Source organism: Caloenas nicobarica, chromosome 1 (assembly GCF_036013445.1).
Source record: "Caloenas nicobarica isolate bCalNic1 chromosome 1, bCalNic1.hap1, whole genome shotgun sequence".
NCBI classification, from domain to species: domain Eukaryota; kingdom Metazoa; phylum Chordata; class Aves; order Columbiformes; family Columbidae; genus Caloenas; species Caloenas nicobarica.
The window spans coordinates 12,835,302-12,853,510 of NC_088245.1; the positions used below are offsets into that span (position 1 = coordinate 12,835,302).

Below are 18,209 nucleotides of genomic sequence, written 5' to 3' on the forward strand. Positions count from 1 at the left end.
CTGCCAGGTATGGGACGTCACACTAAATGATCTAATGTTTTTTTTCTGACCTTGAACATCGAGCATTAATAAGTGTAATCTTAAAATATAACTGTATGCCTTTGCCTGTCTTTGAACAGGTTTTTGATCTTTCCAAGTCTGCAGCCATCAAATGATAGATCTGACTTCTTGGTACAATGCTTTTAAATTCCCACATTGGTCATGCAGAGATTCAGAAAATGTAATTTGCCTTAAAACATAATTTTTTTTCAAAAAGTCATACTAAGTCTGTCTCATGTTCAGTTCCATGTTTACAGACATACAAATTGCTCAGTGACATTTTTCTAACCCAATCATTGTTTCACTAGCCTTTGGCAGCCTGACTACTTTGAATCTGAAAATCTGAATAAATTATTTATAATATCCAGTAGTTTTTTGTAACATTTTTCTTGTGTGCAGTGCAATAGTTGGCTGCTGTCCCAAAATACATCCTTTTTCCTCTCGTGGTGTTCAATTTTTGGCATTAATTAATACATGGATTGATAATAATAAAAACCAAAAGTAGCAGTAGTATCAAGTATCTCTTCAAATACTTGTTAAGGCCATGGACAACCTTTATGTGTTGCCTGTAGAAGAGAAGGAAAAGCAAGAGGCAGAGCACACATTAGTATAGCAGAAAAAGAAAGAATTTAGAAAAACAGGAGAAAACTTCTTGCAATGAAAATTAATTTTATATTATCAGGCCAAATTTAATTTATTAATGGATAGTGACTTATTCCCAGCAGAAATTAATCAAATTTGTATAATGACCATAGTCTGAATTCCTCTCAACTGTTACTGAAAAAGTTATAATCAAAACCTGCTGTAGTCACTCCTTTCATCAAAACACTCAGTGGAAAATCTATACACACATTATACATCTCCACAGCTGTTGGACGAGGAGCTGAAACCTGCAGTCATAGCAAAGTTTTTTCGTTGGAGTTCAGTGTATTGATGACAATCAGCAAGAAAGCAAAGGTGGATGCACGTGCATCAGCATTTCAGTTGAGATCAGGAATGTTCTGCTGAAATCAATATCCTGATGGTCCCTGCTTTGTCACATTTTAGTTCATCCTGAGGATGGGTCTCCCAGGCTGCAGACTGGGTTCATTTTGGATGAGGATAACCCAGGAAGTGCCCAGCAATGAGTGGTCACAGAGTCCATGGGATCAGAACAAGCGCTACATGACACCCATGGAGCACATCCAGTCTGGATGTCAGGTCCTCAACCAGTTGCTCTACCAGTCTGCTGCCACTGAACCGCACTGTTTGCTAATATAGATATATCCTCTCTTTATACATTCACAAAAGCATGTCATATTAGTCAATCATTTTTAGGAGATACTACAATGCTGACTATCCTCAGATGTTAGCTTTCCTCTTGGTTTTCCTTGATGTGCAGCTTTCCCTTTATCATTGAAATATCTCCAACCAAAAAAACCCTATTAACTCCATACATTGACTGTTCCTTTTCTGAATTACTGTATCTGCCAGCTCTTCCTTGACAACTGGTGAATTAGTACATCTTTTATGTGTTCTTTAAGAACAAAAGTCATATCCTTTTTTTCGTGGTGTCTTCGGTGTTTTGCTGATTAGAAAGATGACTGTAGAGACTACACTACTTAATTTTCTTTAAAATGTCTCCCCTCCATTTGTTTAATTAAAATACCAAAACCCAGAGGTCTTTGTGGAACACCTCTGAATTCACCTCATGAATAAGATCACAGCTTCAACTGAAGTCTGTCTTGAAACAGCCAGCCAGTCTTTCTGATTACTTGCTCCAACCTTCAACCAACATTACACATTTGGAAACATCTTGAAATGTTTTGGGTGTTTTTTGTTTGTTTGCTTGCTTTTTCAGAGGCAAATGTGATTTGCACTTCCCTCATCTTCTCAGTTAAAACAAGAGAGGCTCTAATAATTCCCTCTTAGGAGCTGACTATTTTCATATCGAAAGCCTAGTCCTGCATCTGGGTTTGGAGTTTAACTGACATGCCAACACTATTGCAACTTGCTTTAGATATTTCTGAAAAAAAAAAAAGTTATTATTAACAGGGGCTCTAAATGGTATTTCATTTATTATGTTCTTTATTTGCAAGCAAAAACATTTTTTCCCAGTGTTATAGTCTGGAAGTCTTTATGCTGGTCTGCCTGTGATATACTGTTGTGGATGAGCGATTTAGGGTCCTACTTGCCACAGAGCAATGTTTAGATCGCTTAAAGAAGAGTGCAACTTAATAGAGTTCATTGACAAGGTTCACTCCATTACTGCATGAAGGTAATATGCCAGGGAGAATCAGGTGAGAGTTGGTTTAGAGTGATTTATATAGGGACAAGAGATGAGAAAAGGTAAAGGGAGGCCCTCCAGTTGAGTGACGAAGTTCAGAATGGATCCTCTTGCTTTCCAAACTCCTTCTGAGGGAGAAGTCTAGGTGCAGCTGGATCCAAACTTAGTCCAGACTTGATGAGCGGTTCATGTCTAAGAGACACAGAGGGTAACAGAAAAGAGGTAGGGGACTATATGTATTCGTGGCCAAAGGATTAAATATGCACACCTGATTCTTTCTATCGCTTGGCTAGGATTTCAGTTTCATCATTCTGCATCTCAACCTCTTTACCTCCCCTCTAGGAGTCTGGTGCCAGCTTGCTCCGAAGTCTGGATCTTAGGTCTTTTGAAGCAAACTCTCAGGCACCAAAGTTCATAGAAGTAAATAATCTAGTGGAGTAGTACAGCCGCAGAGTCGGCTCGACCTTAGTGCCTTTGAAGAGGTGCCCAACCAAGCATAGAAGTTCCTGGGTAATTATACCCTTACAGACTATTTACCCGCCACTCACGCGATGATTCAGTCCAATAGTAATAGTTGAGTCTGGGGTTGGACTCATTGGATTCTTTCACTGTCTTCAGACAGGCCCAGTTTAGTTGCACGTGTTTCTGCTTCATGCTGGGGGTCCTGGTGGACAGCAGGATGACCATGAGCCAGCACTGTGCCCTTGTGGCCAGGAAGGCCAGTGGCATCCTGGGCTGTATTAGAAGGGGGGTGGTTAGCAGGTCAAGAGAGGTTCTCCTTCCCCTCTACTCTGCCCTGGTGAGACCTCATCTGGAATATTGTGTCCAGTTCTGGGCCCCTCAGTTCAAGAAGGACAGGGAACTGCTGGAGAGAGTCCAGCGCAGGGCCACAAAGGTGATGAAGGGAGTGGAGCATCTCCCATATGAGGAAAGGCTGAGGGAGCTGGGGCTCTTTAGCTTGGAGAAGAGGAGACTGAGGAGTGACCTCATCAATGTTTATAAATATATAAAGGGTGGGTGTCACGAGGATGGAACCAGGCTCTTCTCAGTGACAACCAACAGTAAGACAAAGGGTAATGGGTTCAAGCTGGAACACAAGAAGTTCCACTTAAATTTGAGAAGAAACTTCTCAATGAGGGTGACGGAACACTGGAACAGGCTGCCCAGGGAGGTCGTGGAGTCTTCTTCTCTGGAGATATTCAAAACCCGCCTGGACGCCTTCCTGTGTAACCTCACCTAGGTGTTCCTGCTCCGGCAGTGGGATTGAACTAGACGATCTTTTGAGGTCCCTTCCAATCCCTAACATTCTGTGATTCTGTGATTCTGCCCGTGAAGGTGTTATTTTGATTGAATGCACAAGACTCCTGGCACTCACAACTTATCCGTGTTTGTTGTGCTTAGTTCTTGGTCCAACTGCAGCTCAGGCTTTTACCTCCTTTGGAGCCTGTACCAAGCTGCTGCTGGTTTCATTAGTGGAGGTCGAGCACACCCATCACAAATACTGATACAGACATATATGGATCTTTCCTGTTTTGCAAGCTATTTCCTTAGTTCTGACAACTATTGCATGAAACAGGTATAAGGACATAGATGCATGAGATTCATGCAGATATACACAGACATGTTTAATACTGGCACACCTGGTGCTTACGATGGCACTTGCCACCTTATGGCAGTCTTCAGTTACCATGCTAGAAATGAACAGGTATTGAGAGCATCAAAAAAAGAGAGGAGAGGTGGGAAAGGCAAGATAAGAGTGCAACAGGAGAGGAAAAAGTATAGAAGGAAAGGCTAGAAGGAAACTAGAATTCAAAATAAAAGGATATATATTGAAAAGAGGGAAAGATTAAAGAGCAAAGGAAGAAAACGCAGTTTTAGACAGGGTCTCTTTAAGCATTTCATTCCATTAAGCTGCATAAGGATCCATGAATCGGGCCCTTTATTTAATTTTCTTTTTTTTATTGCAGTCTTATAAAAACAGAATATTTTTACTAACTTCCTGATTTAAAACCATAAATCTCTCTATTATCTCTGCATGCTAGTTTAATATTGTAAAGCTGTAAAAAGAAAAAAAAAAGGAGAAAGAAAAAAAGGCAAATTGCTGTTATTTCTTATATGGTATAAAGCTTACTTATAGTATATTTGGTGTGTAGCACTAGCAGAAGGAAACAGCATTGGGACAGTAAAGATTTAATATTTTATGAGATGTGCCTCAAAATCTCAACAGAGAAAGGCAGGTGAAATTACAGGCACATCCTCCTTAACAATATTCTGTCAGAGGCACTCTGACGGCTTTGTACCGAATGCACACTGATACTGACCTTAACGTGCACAGATACAGCTGGAAATGTGTAGCTATTAATCCACACCTCAGTGGCTTGCCAAACCCTTTATTGTCCCATGATTTTAGCCCACTCGTTTTCTCTTTTAATTAAGTAACAACTGTGAAAATGTAATAAATTCTGTATGAAACAACTAAGCATTCTTCTGAACTCCAGACTATATTGATTTCAGTCCAGTAGATCATTGCCATGGGGACAATGCGCCTGAAGGGTAAAAAAAATAATTCTGTCATCTCATTTTTGTCCCCTGTTGTGACACCTTCCTGCTTCTGGGGATGCAGAGTGAGCAGTTTTAGCCCAGCTGCAATCCTGTGTTTTGTTCTGTGGATCAGCAAACTGGGGTATTACAGAAGTGGAGCAGCAGCCCGTTCCCCAGAGGTTGAGGGCATCGCTTCTCTGCAGGCAAAGTGTATGATCTTGCTGGAGTACCCACCATCTGCCTGCCTGGAGCTCCTGGGAACAGGAGCGTTTTATTTCTCTGTTGCAACACATTACGTAAGCGCACATATTTTGCACAATGTAATTTTGCACAATGCACAGTGTCTCTTTCGGTCATCTGCATTTTCCAGCAGTGCTAATTAAATCAACACAAGGGGACTCAACTAACCAACCGAGACTGTCCCAGAATGTAACAGCTTCTTCATGCACCGAGCAGCTGGTTCAGTGCTCCAAAACCAAGTGCTGTCTTTTATGCTAAAGCACCATGCTACACAAAAAGTACCTCTGATTGCCTAAAATTGTTGCTTTGTTGGCTGAGCCTAGCGACATACAGTAATTTGAAAGTGCTGATTGAGTGACATTACAAAGACCTTAATTTTTTTATTTAAAAATCAAACCTATTTTTGTGGCTTTTTGAGAACAAGCTAATTTGCAACTCCCTTGTCTTTACGGGCTGGGGATCTGCTATTTTCGACTGATAGAGAGACATAGGTCAATGCAGTCTGTGTCCCTGCCTGGAAGTGAAGAGCGATATTGTCACTGCATAGAAAACGCTGCCAGCAGTAAGTGCATGGAAACCATTTGCTTGGTCATCTACAAATCTCTCTGTTGTATTTGGTGCTTAGTTATTTGTTTGCTTGTGTTTTATCCTGCTAGCTTCTCTCTGAAGCAAGATTTTCCTTTTTACATGTGAAAAATAGAGGGACTATAGAAATTGTAACTAAGTGAGAGCGACTCAGAGACAGCATTCGAGAGGCTGGCTGGCTGTCCCGCTGCAGCAGCCAGAGCACCCGGGCTCTGATGGGCACTTTGGTTCTTCCTTGGCTTTGGCAAAATACTTGGAGGTTCCACTTACATATGACAAGAAACTTCACAACACTGGAACAGGCTGCCCAGGGAGGTTGTGGAGTCACCTTCTCTGCAGACATTCAAAACCCACCTGGACGCCTTCCTGTGTAACCTCACCTAGGTGTTCCTGCTCCGGCAGGGGGATTGGACTAGATGAGCTTTTGAGGTCCCTTCCAATCCCTAGCTTTCTGTGATTCTGTGATTCTCTGAGATGGCCCAGAGCGTGGCAAATCTTGCTGGATTTAATTCACACATAAATAAGGGAAAATGTCAAAGTTGTTCTAGAGGCACTCAGTGGCAAACCCAATGCATGATCCTGCACAGTGCTACTGAGGCCTCAACAACTTCATTTTAATTTTTCATATGGAAGTATGATTCAATCTTTTACCAAAATTTAAACTGCTTTGATTGTACTTATATGTACTTTTTTGAGGCTTGCTTAATGTGATGGATTGGGCCAGAAAATACTTTGAATGGGTTTTATATTAAGGTAACAGATACTATCTGTAATGCTGTTGTGCTACAATGGTGAATAAGTTTGTCATGATGTTTCACTGACAAATTAGTACTTCTTTCAACCTTATGTCAAAGCCAAGCAAATGCCTTGGTTTGTTTGTACCTTCACTTTTCTTTCCCATACCAAAATTTATTCTTTATGCAGTCCTTTAATTATTTGTATGAATTATTAATTATTCTTGTCAGGTTATTAATCGGTTTATAAGACTGCATAAACAAAGAATGATGAACTTTTAAATGTCTTCAAGAAAGAGAATAGGATTACTTATGCCTTGTTATGTAGTCGTTTTAAACAGTAAATGCTTACTTTTTAATAGATTTTTCTAGTTATATCTATTTTTTTAAAATAAACTACTTTTATACTGAAGTTGTGAACTATTTCCAACTTTTTATATACTTTCAATCAGAGAGTTTGTTATTTGTTTGTTTTTGTTTTGTTTTGTTTTGTTTTGTTTTTTTCCTAACGGTAATTACCTATGAAGCATTTAACCATCCTGGGGCCTTGGAGAGAATGGACCCCTCAGACAGGGAAAGAAAACCACTTTTTGGTGAAAGGCTCTAATTCCCAAAATGAAAACCTGAATAATGTTGGCTATACTTCTTGGGGGATTAACAGTGCAGTCTTTTTGTAAAGCTCTAAATATCATGTCTACTGCTAGTCTAATTATTTCTTCATTCATTTATTTTTAAGCCTGATAATGACCTGTTCAATTAGTACTGCAACTTTCACTCGACTCCAACACTGTCCTGCATGGACTATATAATGCATCCGCTGGTCCTGTGGCCTCAACACGCTGAGGCACTCGCCATCTCTTGGCTCAGAAGAAAGAGCATCACTTGCTCAATCTCCACCATGACTTTCATTTTGGTTTCACGGGCTGAGAAATTTTCTGCTCAGTTACTGACCGGGCACAACCCTGTTTAACTTCTGTAGTAGCTGCAAGGTGGTATCACTGTGACTTCAAGCTGAAAGGCACATCACACAGAGAAGAAACAGAGGGGACCATGTCAGTTAAGTATTCTGAATACTGTGTTGTGTATAAAGCTGGGGGACAGCTTCTTGACCTCAGGCTTATTGGCATATTTTGTGTTGTCTTAATTTCCCATTACTGAGAAATAGCTGTAAAACACGTCCCATTTTAATTTTTCTTAGTGTTCTATTCTTGCTTTGACTTGATAGGAATGCCATGACAGTTGATTCAGGAAAATAGGTTTTTTGGGTGAAGGATATGCATTTTAAAACATATTTGCAATTCAGTCTCAGACATCAGCAACAGCTTTGTGACCTTTGCTTTCAAAGTGCAGTTTATCTTTTGCAAGTTGAGTTTGCACTTGCTAAGTTTCATGAGTATAAAATCTGCAAAATTGTGTTCTGTTATTTATGCAATAAGCTATTAGAAAGCCAGGAAGTAATGTATTATGGTAGTGACTTTTCATGGTACATTATGGGTGCAGACTGAGATGCTGTAAAAACTAAAAAACTGGGCTCTCATGATTCAGATAGCAACTTAAATCTTGTTTTGTAACTATTATTAGGACTCATACAATGGTAGTCTCTGTGAGCTCACTTCCCTCATAAATTGTGTGTTACTGGGATTTTTTTTACCCAGATTAATCTCTCTCTTTTTACAAAATGTCAGCACACAATTCACAGCCTATTATTATAATATGGCAATATTATTTCCAGAAGTAAGGAAAATAAGTCTCTATCTCCAGCAATTAAAATTGTGCAGCTATGATTTAAGTAGAATACCTTTCAAATAATTCAAGTCTGGTAAAACTATGCCACTATTCCGATCCAGTCTTTCATATTTTATTCAAACTCTTGTCAAACCTCAAACTTTCATCACATTTGTCTTCCACAAAGAAGATAAAACTAAAAGAGCATTAGAGAAAAAGAACATTTGTGTCCCTAGTAGATGAACAGTCACATTGCTGCATTCATAGAAAAAAGGATTATTAAACAGAACAGTAGCAGAATATTTGTCCACAGTAAGACAATTTTGAATATACTTTTCTAAGTTCTACCTTTGTTTCAATTATAAAACTTGTAACAGATTCTTCTTGAAGACCAGCAATCTATCTATGTAGCTCTCAGCACAGAGCCAGCAGCCTGGAGGGGAGCCCATGGAAGACCGTGGAGGCTCCAGATTTGGAGACAAGGGATGGCTTTGGGTACAACTAAGATGCATATGGTTGGTTCCTGATGAATACTGTCTGAACATGCCCTTCTTGCAGGTATTCTGGGCATTAAGGTTGCTGCTCTGCCAGATGACCCCAAGAGAGGTTGCAGAGTTTCAGTGCTGGGTGACTCACGGCAGAGAGAATTAAACTGACGCAAAGAGACATAATTTGTACCCGGCCAGAATGAATGAGTCCCACATTATCACCATTACTGTGAATCAGAGATTAATGCTGCATTTGAGCTTTTCCAGAGAAGTCAATTTGTAAGCGTGTTTTTTCTAATGAGCATGTCAGTAAGCAGCACACAGAGAGAAACATGACTTTTTTTTTCTGAGTATATACACGAATAAATATTCTGCTATATTTTGATTAAAACATAAAATTCTGACATCTTTATGACTTTTTTCCCCCTTTGGTTAACTTTTCTATTGGACATTTGTGGCTAATATGGATTTTCCTAGAATTCAAAACAGCTTCCTGGCAATATATCCAGCCCAAATAGCAATAAAAATGTTTTTTTTTCTTCTGAAGCTAAAACAAGCCTTATTAGTTCTGTTCAAATATTTTTAGTATGCTACAGTCAATCTCTGGTATAAGCTTATTCTGTGAGTTTTCAGCATTATGTGCCATCAATTTTCAAATAAGTTTTGTCTTTAGAAGAACACCAATAAGATGGTCGATCTCCCTTTTTGAACTGTTCTTGTTGAAGTCAGTTGGGACCTTTCCATCGTTTCCTTTGGGAGCTGTATCTGGGAGGTAGGTCACATAACAAACAGTGGCCTTAACAAGTTTTAAGCTCTGCTGTGATGCTCTTTGTCCAAACAAAAGGAGACTTCTATGAGTGGGAGCATCCAAATGCCAGGCAGTATTTGAAGTAAGCGTTCTGTAAATATGTTCGAGTCTCAAGAGAAGAAGTCTGTCCTTGCAGATGTGCCTGGGCTCTATATGACTGTGCAGGCCGAGTGTCACTTTTGACATTCTCACTTGGTAAGTGAATGTATAATCCCTTACAATTTAGTGTTTGTCAAAAACATCTGTAAAGGTAATTATTTCCCTTGCAGTAAGTATTTTAGGAACAACTACAATCTTTTTAAATATCTGAGTAGCAAACATTAATGTTTATTTGTAAGTTATCAGTCAAATCAATGATTTACAGGAGGCACCTACAAACAGCTCTTCTTCATAATTAGGAAATGTTACTTTAGTGAGTTTCCGAACTAGAATAAAAGGCAGTTCATTTCCAGACAGCCTTTGTGTAGATGCAGCAGCAGTATTTGAACATCATTTTTGCTTTATTTATATACCTTCTAAGTAGAACACCAAATAAAACCTAAGTATTCTGAAAGTAAAGTGCCCTTTCTGTTACATGAAGTACAGCTTCACTTTTTTTTTTTTTTACCAGCCAATTAAATCATGGTATTTCCCAGAAACTAAAACAGCTGTGCTGGGCAGTCAATTAACTGAAGAGAACAAAGCAAAGTACCTCTAAATAACAGAGCTACAAAATGGTTTTACGTGTTAAATGGCAGTTCTCTGAGGTTGACCCAGGGGTGGCTGCCTCGAACTCCATGTTGACGCTGCCAGTGGACTCTAGAATGTGCTGCAACTGGCTTCACAATGGAAGGCTCTTTCTGTAGCCATGAGGGCTGGAGATCTAGTGTTTTAATGAGAGCTGAAGTTCAGTAATCTGAGACAAGGTACCAGACACAGATGTGTTCGGCTCAGCTGAGTCTCCTGCTGATACAGTCTCCCATATCATTACAAACCACATTTTTGCTTCCGACACAGCGCACATTTAGGTCTTATATTTTAAACAGAGGATTAAGGTTAGCCACAAAACTAGGAAAAATAAATCCAGGGCATGATATGCTTTCACAATAGTCCAAGGATGAGTCTACCCCCAGTGCTGCTGGTCTCATCTTGTTGCTTCTGCAGAGTGTCCTGTTGATCTGGTCCTTCCTCAGACTGCCCCAGTAGAAGGTACCGCAAGGGCAGATGTAACCCAGGTTGTCCTTAGGCAGTGAGGATTCTTCCATTCCCAACAACAGAGAAAGTGAGAACCAAAGATGCTACAAACCTCAGACTGTCTCCTGGTCTGAGGAGAGCAGATGAAAGACATCACCCACAGAAATTAGGGAATTACCTATTTGAACTGAGACAACATCCAAATATGAATGCTCGTCGTGGGGAAAATTATTTGTTGCTTGGCTAGATTTTGTTGGTTTTGTTTGGTTTTTAATACAGTCTATAGTCCGTATATACTACTATCCTTATGCAATTTATCCTGTAAGCCCTACACTCCTGCATTTTACAGCTTTGATATTAAAACTCTAGGGGGGAGAAATCGAAGGATATATCTAAGGATGGAAGTGCGTGTGTGAGAAATACAACTTACATGTGTATGAGATATAATATAAAAGATGCAATAAGCAAAAAGGTTAGTAATCTAATCCATACACAGAGAAAAGGAAAAACTACAAAATACTAGGCTATAAAAGAGTAGGTCATTTCACTGTGAATAAACTAAATCTTAAAATGTTTTTCATCATATGTGACACATACAAGATGTACATTTTTCCAAAGCCTTTACTATTGAAATTCCTTTAGATCTCCAGTAAAGGACCACAAAATAGAATTTATTGTAGTATTCTCAAGTATGAAAGAAATTAATTTTCTTCCTGAGGACTCTACTTTTCTTGCATAATTCTCTCTTGTTTCTCCATCACACTTTATCTTATCACGCATTCCACAGAGATGATAGCTCAACCCTGATGGTTTGAGACTTTGCAGATAAGTCTGATGGCAGACTTGGCTGAAGGCAGTGCTGGATGGTAGGCAGAAGTTCAAAGACGACCCACCAAGTTTAATCTAGGGATATAAAATCTGTAATCTTCATCTGATGACTGGAATGTAATACTTGCTTCTTATAATTTACCGAAGTTTTGTTGCATTGTTTTCAGAGTACTGTAACAGTGATTACGTATTTTACATGGAAACCTGAAGGAATTTCTAGGGTTGAATATGCCCAATATACAATGATTAGTGAAATGCCAGCATACATCTTTATACTCCTCTGAGCACTAGATAGGTTTGTTGAGAATCATTTCCTTTATATAATAGGCTTAGCTGCAGGCTGTATTTTCATAATGAATGCTTTTAAAATCCAATCGGTATTGATATTATTTGGAATTTTCATATTCTATCTTAAAAGTTATTTTTTGGTTACTCTCGCTAGTTAAAGAAATTGTTAAAGCATATCATCTCATACTGGTTCAGAAATGTTAAATGCATTACATCTTTATTAATCAAGTACTAAAATAAGACATACTTCAGTTGTTTAAAAAGTATTGTTTGCACTACCAACACTAGCAATTAATATGTGTAATGATAATCATCAATTCCTCTTTGATGAATGTTTTCTTAAGGGTTTTTTTTTAAGTTTATTACAGTAAAATATCACTGGACTTGTGGGGAAAAAAAAGAAAAAAGTCTGATGCTCTTCTGAGAGGACCATCTGAGGAAAAAAACTTTGAGAAAAAAAGAGGATGTGGCAGTTTTAATATTTTTTTAATGTTTAAAATCTTTTCAATTGCTTTAGGGAGCTCACAGTCAGAAGTGTGTGTTGGCGGGAGTCTCTTGGAGCCCTGACTGACATGGGCTCTCTTTCGGTAGCACCAGTCCCTCAATGCTGCTCAAGCTTGTGTTGCTGGTTTTTGTGCATACACCAGCCTGGAGCTGTGTGGGTCAGGAGAACAGGACTGGAGGAGTAAATTATGGGTCACCTCTGGCTAGGTCATATATGCTGGAATGAAAAAATCATCGAGATTTTTATAGGTGAGTGGGCATGGTGTCACTAAACTGATGTGGATGACTGAAGGAGGTTGTATATGATAATTTTGGGTATCCTGAATTCTTACAGGACCGTTTAAAAATATTCAGAAATGAGCAATTAAACTATGTACACAGCTTTTTATTTATGATGGCTATGATTTACTTGATATATTCTGGAGAGAGTAGCAAAAAAAAATAATAATCTTGGAGCCACTTTCATGGCCAAAATACTTTTTTCATCTGATCAGTAGAGAAAAGGACTAATAAATCAGACCTTCCTGGTATCTAGTTTAAAGAACTCAGGCTGTCATTTAGGCTACTGATTGAAAGGTCAGTTAGATCATCTGTGAATGATGAAAGATGAGTTGGTCTCACCTGCACCACATTGCATGTCTTCTACTGAAGAGATGCAGAAGAAACTAGAGGTATTGTCAGATGTCCATGGAAGCATAACACAGTATTAACATAAAGCTCCAGGTAGCACCTGAGTCAATATTTGGGGTGAGACTCTCCAGTGGAACAGTCCTACTGAAGCTGGTGAAAGTCCTACTGAAGCTGGTTCAGCAAAGGCATTTGACTTGGCCAAATATATGTCTTATATTTGCAGTCAGAAGTGAGAGCTTGTTGAAAACAAGGGGAGACACAGATTGACTCAAGTAGCGCAGTGGAAGAGGGGAGGTAGTTTGAGCTAGAAGTTTATGAACTTTTCTGCTTTCAGAGGGTACAGATCCTGAGATACTTCCTTTGTTTTCCTCAGACACAGGTCATGTACAAATGCAAATCTAGATGTAAGAGTCTTGCTTACTTATAGATATTTCTAACCAGGAGTATTTATAGAACCCAGAGAACCTGAAATCTTTTAAATATTAATCACAGCAAATAAAATATCTAAGGCATTTTTTATTGACTGTGATGCAATTGATTGTACTCTTAAAAAATGATTAATTAACCAAACCAGGTTTTGGGAAGTCAATTCACTGAAAGGTTATGATGCAAGATGAGAAAATACTAACAGGTGAATACTCAGAAATGTTTGCTGAGAAGTTTTAACCATAGAAAAATATATTAAGAGTAAGAAATAAATTATTTAGAGCTAACATTGTGGGAAAAGCAGAGGGGTTATCATGTTTACAAGTCCTTCACTGAAAAATAAAATACAAGACTAGATTCCAGCTGCAGCATCGATGGATTACCAAATGGGAAGCTTTAAACAAATGTGACAATATTGAGGGTATAGAGAAAATTATAAACCTTTATTCCTGTCATTTTCTCAGAAATGGCAATTATCTTTTTCAGTTTTGAATCTTTTAATGAGCTATAAACTATTCAATACCTCTTTGTCTGTGTATTCTTACTGTATTTCTTTTCCGATTGGACTTTGCTACTAGATTTTAAGAAGGAAAGGAAACCTGACAGAAATGTATTAAAACACTGAAAAATGATATACTTTCCTCATTAGATTCATAAGTAAAACATGCAAACAGAGCATTTTTTTAGTTCAGCCAAGTGTATCTAATTTTATAATCTCTGGAATCAAATTCAGTCACGGTTATGAGTTTGCCATCATGATTGGTAGCTGTACCTAAACCAGACATACATTATGCAAGAGATCGTTACTGGAAGTATTTAATACACGTCCTATATTTCGCAGCTAGCAAAGCAATGGGATTCATTGGAGTGAAATGAAACTGAAACAGAGTATAGGCCTCAAGCCAGGAAAAAGAAATAAAAAAAAAAGCCCTGCATGGCTGCAAGCCCGTGCATGCTCCATCGCACAGCTGTCAGCCTCTTCCTGCGGCAGGGGCCAAAGAACCGTTTTAATGATGGTCTCTGGGTTGGGTTTGTAAAGCTTGTGCTGTACAATACCCCTGACACACACCAGCTCTTCCTTTCACATGCACGGTGAGCGGGACGTGGCCTCTGTGAGCTCCTTCTCCCCGAGCTCCTCCTCGGGAGCCATGTGTGGCCTCGGTGGGGTTGGTGGTACCAGGCGGCCCCTGAGCATCATCCCAAGGTCCTGCACTGCGGGCTGGCTGGGAATGATAGAAAACTAGGGGATTAGGTTCATGGCAGGAATTTTTCAACATCTCCGTGGCTTTCACTGTACTGCAAAAAAAGAGAAAATAATGGAAAGTTGTATTTTATAGAAACCAAGTCAGTCATGGGTACTGGACACTTGTCTAACTGGGTTGGATGGGACCACTAAATAGCGGAGTGTTGTTACTGCCTGTAAAAACAATTTCTGATTGCTTGTCTTTCTATGAACTTACTGAAAACGTCACTAAGTTTCTTTTTTCCCTCCAAATTAAATCGAATGTTACTAATTTCTATCTCTTATTTCACTCTTTTGGAGGACATAGTCCTATTATTTTTACTCATGTTATTCTTGATTTATATAGTCTGTAACTCAAGATATAATTCACTGCTGCTATATCAAGGCTGGTTTACATACCTTCAAATCACTACAGTTTCTTGGAAAAAGTCTTATGGCCCCATACTAGCACACTCAAGATTTTGTTCTGGTTGTACTTTAAAAGGCTCAGGCTGCTCAAAAGCCCAGGTACTATACATACCTGGAAAGCACAGCTGGTGTCAAGTATGCTTTTGACAAGCATCAGGCAAAATGACAAAGCTTTTTAGGGGAGAAAAGCAGAAGAATGACAATTGGAAGGATGAATTGAAAATATTGCATCTGCCCTTCCAGACTCCTGAACTATTTCATTTTTTACACTTTCCAGGATGCAAAATTCATTGTTATACTGGATTCAAACAAAATATAGCTTATGCCCAAAGAACTGAAAAATGTCAGGTCAGAAAACAGAATGACTTTCGAAGAGGGAAATTTGCCAGTTGTACATGTGCTGTCTTTAGTTCATCTGGCTGCTCTTTAAAATAGACTTTGCTAATCTTACAGTATATACTCATATATTAAGAAAAAAATCGTATTTTTCCCTTGTACTTGAAGGCTGACAAGTTTTTTCCTCTGCACCATGTACAGGTTTTATTTCTATTACAAACTTTTGCTTTTGAATCTCTAACAAATACAAAGCTCTGGATATCTCCTCATGTAAATGTACATTTTTATACTCCAGTCTGGAATATGCAATTTGCCAAAAATATCAGGTGACTCTTTTTATGAAGTGCTTGGGAGGTTTTAGTGCATTCATTAACACATGGTGAAGTAAATGGCTGTTTGAAGCAAAAGGCTGTAAATAAAAAATGCTCTTCGAGGGTCAGAAATCTGTGTAGGTTCCTAAACTTACTTATGTCAGGAGCTGAATGATTCAGGTTTATGTCAGTGGGCAGGCTACAGCTGTTGTTCTCGAGCTGGCATTTCCTCAGACTGCCAGAAAGCATCTGCATCACTGGGCATGTTCTGTATATTAGAGCGAGAAGAGCAAGAGCTGCAGGACCTTTACTCTCTGCAGCCGATCAGAAAGGACAGCTGATTCCGACCAAGAGCAGGGCGTCTCTCTGCAGCCCTCTCTAGCCCTCGCCTTCGCCGAAATCTTGTCAGAAATTAGCAGAATTAAGGATGGTCTGGTCTGCAGACTGAGCCCATCATTAGAAACAGGGTTAGTGGTACCCAAGTCATAGACTGAGTGGCTCAGCTGGGATCCTGGAATAACAGCAATCTGGATGTAAGTTCTCAGCCTCTGGGAACCGGGCACACAGGTATTTCGTTGTGTCTGTTATGAGTTAGGGCTTTTTTTTTTTCTTTTTATTATGAAAGTCTGCTGGATTTTTGCCTTTAGCTAAAGATCACAGAAAATATTTATAAGCTTTTTATAAACCTGGAAAAAAAGGTTTTTAAGCTATTGACAAAGAGCAGCAATAATAAGATTATGTATTTGTAACTGGCAGATAAATAGGAATAGCTGTAAGGAGAACTATATTGTAATTTATAGCCATTTACGCTCTGCAGTGCCTTTCAAATAATGAGGTAGGAATGTTATTTGTTCCTTTTTACGGGAAAATCTTTGTATAGTCCAAGTCAATAAGACTTTTGGCAGAGGGTTCAATAGCAAATGCCATTTGAAAAAATGTTTTAAGGTTGAATGTATAAAGCAACAAGTTAGGGATCTATCTGCTTGCAATTTTTCATCTCGGGAACATATGTCAGAACTCAGTGTAGTAATGATTTTCTGTATTTTTCTTATGTCATAATTTCAGAGAAGGAAGAAATGCAGTTATTTATAGACCTTTTTTCCATAATTATAAACATGATCCATACTCCAGGTTAAAAGAAATAGAGAGGAACTATATCGGGAAATGCTGATTAATCATGTCGGATTAGATTTATAGGTATGCCTTTAATAGTGGAACACGATACACCAGTCAGTGACTAAACAGTACTTTAGGTTGTTTTGTCCTAAAATTATATTAAAAGTGGCAAATACAGGTTTTTCTAACTCATTTTTTTTCCACATTGCAATCTTATGCTCAGATGTTGTATTACTAATGACTCTTATCAGTGGTGGAAATAAAATACATACCCTTGTTTCATGTAATGTCTTTTCCAGATCTGAGTGCTGTTAGAAATAAATAACATGAAAGACTATATCGTATTTATATGATCATTAAGTACTGCTGCCTTTTATTCTGATCACACTTGGATTGAAAACACCAAACATTACAGAGACATTTTGAACTGAGTCCTTGGTTTAATAAGCAGGTGGAAAATTGATACAAGATCACAGGGAACATAACACCCAAGAATGTATTATTTAGTTATACATGTTGGTAGTGATACACCAGCAAGATGTTGCAGTTTTGTGCAGAAAAAAATTGACACCTCCGTCTGTAATCCTATATGTATTTCCTGAACTCTACAGATTTAGCCAGTTAGTTGTCATTAGCTGGTTTTAGTCTTTACAATTATCAATGCTAAATAATATTATATTAACTGCATGCCTTAACCAGAAATATCCTTGTGCTTCTGTCATCCGTTGTGAGAGAAAAATGAAGGAAAATGAGCCACTGAGACTTTACAAGTGATTCATTGCTTCCGTCAAGCAATATATTTTTAAATCACCCTTTCATTTGTCTTTTCCTTGACAGGAGGCATTGTTGATAAGGACCTTCGTCACTACCTCAATTTACGGTTCCAGAAAGGTTCAGTAGACCATGAGCTCCAGCAGATCATAAGAGACAATCTCTACCTCCGCACAGTGCCATGTGAGTAGGATGGAGATGAACAAATCTGTTTTCTTACTGGCAACACACTGTCTGAATTAATACTGCTGAGGCCATTTGCAAGGTGTGAAGGGGTGGACTGTAGATGAAACAGTCTTTCTGTAAATGAATTAGTGGCTTGGTTCATGTCTTCTAAGTTATTGCTGAGGAACTAAACTGTCTGATGCCAAATGAATTTCTGAACACACATGGTGTTTTCAAAGTTGCAGTTCTCATCAACTGTGGCTCCAGAGTAATAATCTTTTTCTTCTGCAGTTTTAGAAAGCACAAATATGAAGAAAAAAGCATTTTTCTGGGCTGGTTAAATTGATGTCCAACAGAGAGAGCTTGATCTGCCTCGTATTTCACGGTATTATGCTTTACATAATAATACCATGGGGTTTAGAATACAATAGGGCAACAGAAAAAAACGTGTAAACTAGGAAATGTTGTTTAGGCGCAGCAGGCATGGCAATGAAAGTTTGTATTGTCTCGCATACATGGTCTTTTGTTGCTGCATAAGTCAATGGTATCTATATCTGAAATATTCTGAAACTTCTAAAATCATT

The 18,209-nt window shown here is 38.6% G+C and overlaps 1 protein-coding gene across 5 annotated transcripts in view; it reads left to right on the top strand.

The window, feature by feature from the left end:
- Positions 1–18,209, top strand: part of MAGI2 (membrane associated guanylate kinase, WW and PDZ domain containing 2) — a 758,699-nt gene that overhangs the window by 213,791 nt on the left and 526,699 nt on the right. For all 5 annotated transcript variants that reach the window (XM_065629412.1, XM_065629428.1, XM_065629445.1 and 2 more), the window contains exon 2: positions 17,527–17,643. In XM_065629412.1, the coding sequence (XP_065485484.1) occupies positions 17,527–17,643 (117 nt within the window). The remainder of the gene's footprint in view (positions 1–17,526; positions 17,644–18,209) is intronic.